Source organism: Galeopterus variegatus, unplaced genomic scaffold (assembly GCF_000696425.1).
Source record: "Galeopterus variegatus unplaced genomic scaffold, G_variegatus-3.0.2 Scaffold843, whole genome shotgun sequence".
Classification (NCBI taxonomy): Eukaryota; Metazoa; Chordata; class Mammalia; order Dermoptera; family Cynocephalidae; genus Galeopterus; species Galeopterus variegatus.
Genome location: NW_007726954.1, coordinates 271694 through 278378, shown reverse-complemented (window position 1 = coordinate 278378; position 6685 = coordinate 271694). Strand labels below are relative to the sequence as shown.

Here is a 6685-nt window from a genome sequence, read left to right as displayed (position 1 = left end):
AATCTTATGATTTCATGAATTTAACATGTACTCAGTGAAGTATTCTTAAACCATTTAAGTTTAAACTATTATTCTCAGAATAAATGAAATTGTGTATTTGAGATTTAGTCACTCTGATCGTTTTATTTATGTTTTTCCACATTCACTTATTGTTTCTTCATCTCATTCATTTTCAGTCATTGCTAAAGATTTTCTAATTCAAGGGATTCTAGAGAGTTGCTATTAATTCTTATTGCTCATCTTTCATCTATAATAGTTCTTATTTGTGATATTCAAAAGCAAGATTATTGATTTTAAAAGATATGGTCAAACAGCTTGATACTTTTTCTGCAAAATATCTTTTGTTTTGTTTTTCTTCTGTATATCTTATACCTTTACCTAAGAACAAGATCGTCTAGGTTTCTGCCATTGAAACTTAATGCCTCTTCAATCATTTCAGCTCTGGAAAGGAAGAAAAATGGAAGTGAAAAAGTTGAGCATTTCCTGGCAGTTCTTGATAGTTCTGGTTCTGATCCTGCAAATTCTGTCTGCGTTGGATTTTGACCCATACAAAGTCCTAGGGGTCAGCCGAACAGCCAGTCAGGCTGATATTAAAAAGGCTTATAAGAAGCTCGCCCGGGAATGGTAGGTGAAACAAAGAAATAGAAGTTTAATATAACCTAAGCAATCTTAGCAGAGAATGAAACCTAAATTATGATTGGCTTTTATTTGTCTTTTTTTGTGTTCAATAAATATGTCTAAAATATTTTATTTAGGAGAACCAATGCTCGTGTTCTGTAATTTTAGTGATAAGATCCAAAGCCTATGTTTACTATGAAACCCCTAAAAGGGATACTTTGGCTTAAAGAATTGCCTTAGGTATTGTTAACATATTTGATGTTAAAAAGTAAGAAGAAGTTTTAATTCTAAATGTGTAATCAACGGGCCGGCCCATGGCTCACTCAGGAGAGTGCAGTGCTGATAACACCAAGGCCATGGGTTTGGATCCCATATAGGGATGGCCGGTTAGCTCACTGGGTGAGTGTGGTGCTGACAACACCAAGTGAAGGGTTAAGATCCCCTTACCGGTCATCTTTTGAAAAAAAAAATTAAAAAAAATAGAAGTGTAATCAACAATGGATAAGCTACCCTTCCCATGATGTGTTAATCATAACATAACTCTTTATGAGTGTAATTGCTAAAGGAACACACAACACTATACTATCCTATTCTCCAGATTACTAATTTTTAAGCTTTAAGAAAACAGGTTAGATAAGTGTTTTTTGCACTCAGTTAAAAAAGAATATTCAGGAACCAACTATATTATCTTTTTTTTTTTTTTTGGTGGCTGACTGGTACAGGGATTAGAACCCTTGACCTCGTTGTTATAAGGCTGTGCTGTAACCAACTGAACTAACTGACCAGCCTATCTTATAGAAAAATTATAATTATACCTCTAGTTATCAGGATAGCAATCAGCAGGATAGCAAATAAATCTAAAACTCATTTTGGACAAATGACATTGGATTCTTCCACCAATGCTTTGGCCATGCCAGAGAAGCAGAAGTGTTGGGTTAGATAGCTGGAGGGGAGAAAGCAGAAGGGGGAAAAGATGGAAATGGCACAGGTGACTTTAAGCTGCTGAACCAACCCTAAGCAGTGAAAGTTTGGGACAAGTACCATCACTGAGCACCTACTGCATGCTAGCTCCAGGTTCTATGCTCTTTACCTAGTTTAAACCTTATAATTAGCCCATGAAAGAGGATACCATTGTCCCTGTTTTACAGATGAGAAAATTGGGGCTCAGGGTTTATATATCTATATTACCTCTGTGTTCCATAGTTTGACCTTCTGCGCCAACAGTTAGTTTATTGCTTTTTTGTTTTTTAAGCATTTACCCATCTGGGCATAAGTAAGGGTGAGCGGGTTAGCATTTAGGTGGGAAGAAGCTGAATGAGAGCAGGAAGATATGTAGGAGCAAAGCTGCCACCTGCTGATGACTCTGCCTGTCACTGTTATTCTTCAATATGTCTTAGTAATAAACTGCTTGCAATAAAAGTAGAAGGTAGTTTAAAATATAGTGCTCTGAATAAATATTTTAGACCATATTCATATCATGAGCAATTCAGAATTGGGTGCTAAGAAGGCAATCTTTAATTATGCGTGACCTCTTTGCAGGGACCCTTTACACCAAAGTTGCTCTCTACATCATTTATTTATAAGAAGGCAATCTTTAATTATGCGTGACCTCTTTGCAGGGACCCTTTACACCAAAGTTGCTTTCTACATCATTTCTTTTTTTTTTTTTTTTAAAAGATGACCGGTAAGGGGATCTTAACCCTTGACTTGGTGTTGTCAGCACCACGCTCAGCCAGTGAGCTAACCGGCCATCCCTATATGGGATCCGAACCTGGGGCCTTGGTGTTATCAGCACCACACTCTCCCGAGTGAGCCACGGGCCGGCCCTCTACATCATTTCTAACTCTTGCCTCTTTATGTTTAAAACAAAATATATAAATCTGCAGTTAACTCATGAGGTAACAACATTCTTTTGGACAGGGTATAAGCTTTGACAATATTTTAAGAGCAGAGATGATAGCTTGAGTATGTGGGACTGTGAAAAGGTACAGCTTTGACTTTTCTGTCTTCCAGAGCTGAAAAGGGTGTTATGTTATTAATTAAATGAGTCATATGCTTCTCTTCCTTAATTAGATTCTTTCTAGGAGTAATTCATCATGATAGAAATATATAGAGTGTCATCCAGTAAAAGTCTAAAATTTTACTTCACCTTTATATGTCTACTATACTATTATTTTGTGCTGTTTTGGCAGTGGCAGTGTTTTATCACTTGGAATTGTTTAAGTTGCACTACGTAACAGTTTCATATAGTTTCATATACACTGGAAATAGCAGTGTTTCACAGTTTGACTTTGCAGATGAGCTGTAGCAGAGGGAAGGGTTAATTGTTGAATTGGCTCTGTTGCCTTCCTCGGTTATATTTTACTAAGTGTTTCTTAGGCTTCTCAAGAATTTTTCCCTTGCTTAGTGAAACCATTTGAAATTATGTTTTTCTCTAAGGAAAACTATGTTTCTTTCCCAATAATTAAATTTTATCTTAGGTACTTTTCCCTTGTCATCTATATTAGCAAAATGAACAACTCCTCCCACCCTTAGAAAGGCAAATTGGCATAACATGATTCAGTCAACTGAACAGTAAATGAATGTCTAATTCTTTTCTGTATTACTTGTTCTATCTTCATTTTTATTCCTTTAGAGTTAACTAGACAGCCAGTAGATACCAAGTACAATATTTTCTTTACTATGAAATTTAAAGATTACGTATTGTATTACAGTTCATGAAATAATTTCACATTCACTGAAAATAGCTTTGGGTGATACTTTGCTAGGGCTAGGTTTTTCCTTTTCTGAGTGTTTTCCACTTTGTGGTATCTTGCCACAATTAGGAAAATATTCCTTATAAGCTGAAACCGTCTTGTGGTTTCCTCCCTGTTCTTGAGCCTTGACTTCCTCTGTTTTAGGATCTGTGTTTTCTAACCTTGAGACTCTGTCTTTGGTTCAGTCTCCTAAAAATCCCCTTCCTACCCTTTTGCCCTACAGAGTCAGTATGTTAAATCTTCATTTGTATGATTACATAATTTTTATCCACTCAGCCTTTAACCTAAGTTTGAATATTGAAAACACATTTTTTTTTTTTTTTTGTCATCCAGAAACATGCTTTTGAACCACCATCTTGTTTCCTTAAGTCATTCTGTTTTCATTATACCTAGCTGAGATTTTTTTTTCTGCACTAATATTTATATCAAGGATTAAATGGTTAAGAGATGAATGGTGTCTAAATTTAACAGTCAGCTATTTGACGTTTTCTTATTTTTAGAGAAATCAGAATATGTGGTATAATTCATTTAGATTCCACTGGAATAAATTGGTCAAGTTGTAGATTTTATTCCAATGTACTTGGTGATGGGTTTTTCATAGTTATTTGTTTCCCAATGGATTGTTTGCTTTCCAGAACCTTTGCTAGAGAAAATTTCCTAGAGGTTAGCAGAAGTGATTACATAAAAAGTAAACTCTGTCATACAGAGTCTCTCAATAAAAGTGAACATTGAAAAATCAATGTGGGGCCTAGCCCGTGGCGCACTCGGGAGAGTGCAGTGCTGGGAGCACAGCAGTGCTCCCGCCGCTGGTCCGGATCCTATATAGGGATGACCGGTGCGCTCACAGTACTCACTGGCTGAGCGCGGTGTGGCCGGTCTTAAAAAGGACAAAAAAAGGGCCGGCCTGTGGCTCACTCGGGAGAGTGCGGTGCTGATAACACCAAGGCCCCAGGTTCGGATCCCATATAGGGATGGCCGGTTCGCTCGCTGGCTGAGCGTGGTGCTGACAACACCAAGTCAAGGGTTAAGATCCCCTTACCGGTCATCTTTTAAAAAAAATTAAAAAAAAAAAAAAAGAAAAATCAGTGTATACAAAACACTGATTATATCTTATGGGGTTGCAAGACAGTAGCCCTAGCCTCTGCTTTCCAGGATTTTAAAGTCCGCAAAACTGGAATTAGTATAAACACAAAAAAATTACAGAACAATATTTGACAGCAAGATGGGTACAGTTAATTGTCAGCTATATATAATAGAAAATGTTGAAGATTTATATAATAACTTTGCATGAACTGTGGACTTTTCTCACATCTTAGGCATGTGGCCTTGAAATCATTATCCATTCATAGGTAATAGGCAGTCACAGGCAGAATGGGATAACCAGAGTAATAATGAAAACTGAAATGTTCTAATTTGAAAGTCAGCAGGAAGATACTATTTGAAACATGGTTGTTAATAAACAAATTTGTGGTACATCCTAAAAGCTTAAGAAACTCCTGCGTCAATATCATTCTAACATCAGGATGAAATGCTCCCATCCTGGGAAAAGACGTGGGTTCTTATGGATAAATTATTAGCTGTTAGCCAGCTTTAGCAGTGTTTGAGAGCAATGTAAAGATGTGTAGCTATCCTACCTTTCCTCAGTGAAAAGCTGCAGTACTCTCTAATGCTTTGAAAATGTGCCCAGCTGGAGTGCTTTGGGAAGAAATTGCCTGTTTCAAAGTTTCATGTGTTATAGTCATGTGAAGCAACCAACTGATTGCTTCTACCATGTATCTTAAGAAACTATCTTAACAAAATGGCCCTCTATTTGCCTCTGATGTAGTGAATTGTGTGTACGAGTATGTTAAATGACCGTGTATAAAAAATTAAATCTGTTCTCACTGCCTGCTCATTTGTGTTTCAGGCATCCTGACAAAAACAAAGATCCTGGAGCAGAAGACAAGTTCATTCAGATCAGCAAGGCTTACGAGGTACCATGTCAAACTTTGTGATGCATGTTAGCTCTTATAAAATATGTGTTAGGTGATCAGCTTTATAAAGTCCTCTCAGAAAGGGTATGTTCCGGGCCGGCCCATGGCTCACTCGGGAGAGTATGGTGCTGATAACACCAAGGCCACAGGTTCGGATCCCATATAGGGGATGGCCAGTTTGCTCACTGGGTGAGCGTGGTGCTGACAGCACCAAGTCAAGGGTTAGGATCCCCTTACCAGTCATCTTTTTAAAAAAAAAAAAAAGAAAGGGTATGTTCTACATGCCCTTGACTTAGTTTCTAGATGATGGTAGAGAGAACATATTTGGCATTCAGCCACATCCACTGCATTGAAACAAGTGCCTGAAAACCTCAGCACTTAAAAAAAACTGGCCTATTTTAAAGGCTTTAATTAGAATCGTAGAATTACCCTGAATACATGTCTATTGCCTTTTTAGAAACTTACATTAAAGAATTGCACACCAATTCACCTATATTTATTAACGTGACATAAGGTTACAAATACATTTAAAGGCAAGATTTTCAATAATTTTCCAACATGTCACTTTAAGTAGGTTGGTCTGGAATATGCATAAAAGATCAGTCCATGGCTTCCTGATTTGTATAGGGTAATACTCTTCAACAGACAGTGCTTAGCTCATAGAATGGTATAGTATCATAAAACAGATTCTTGAATTTTAGACTTCAAAATTAAAAATAGAGACTTCCGAGCACAGCTTTATAACCCCAAGGATATGGGTTCAGTTTCCTGTACTGGCCAATGGCCAAAAATAACAATAATAATAACAATAGACTTCAAAACTTTTTTTTTTGCAGCTGGCAGGTATAGGGATCTGAACCCGTGACCTTGGAGTTATAAGGCTGTACTCTAATCAACTGAGCTAACCAGCCAACCTAAAATTATTTTTAAATAAAACAGAGTCAACCAACATACAAGGCACTGAACTCAACTCTGTGGCTGGTTTTTGGTGTTCACAGCTTTTCATATCTTGGTTTGAATTATTCCAACTCAAGGTATGACTGAGTCAGTTTTCTTGTGATTAAGCCGTGGTGATCAGCAATATATTAAGTGTTATCTGTTCTACTGAAGTGTTTAGTGTTGTGATAGCTCAAAATCTTCAATGCCAAAATGAGTGTGTATGTTTAAACTGAAATATTTTGGTCTTGAATTTTCTTTAATGTTTCTATTGAGAGAAGAGTTTCTCTGTTATGTTTTACTAAGTGTTTCTTAGACTTCTCAAGAATTTTCAAGAAGAAATTTTCAAGAAATTCTCAAGAACATACTTCTCAGTATGTTGAATGGCTGTGTTTAGAATAC

At 36.8% G+C, this 6685-nt stretch overlaps 1 protein-coding gene across 1 annotated transcript in view; it reads left to right on the top strand.

Moving 5' to 3' along the window:
• Positions 1-6685, top strand: part of DNAJC16 (DnaJ (Hsp40) homolog, subfamily C, member 16) — a 46928-nt gene that overhangs the window by 1651 nt on the left and 38592 nt on the right. The window contains exons 2-3 of the mRNA XM_008572851.1: positions 440-624; positions 5281-5347. Coding sequence (XP_008571073.1) covers positions 458-624; positions 5281-5347 — 234 coding nt within the window. The 5' untranslated portion in view covers positions 440-457. The remainder of the gene's footprint in view (positions 1-439; positions 625-5280; positions 5348-6685) is intronic.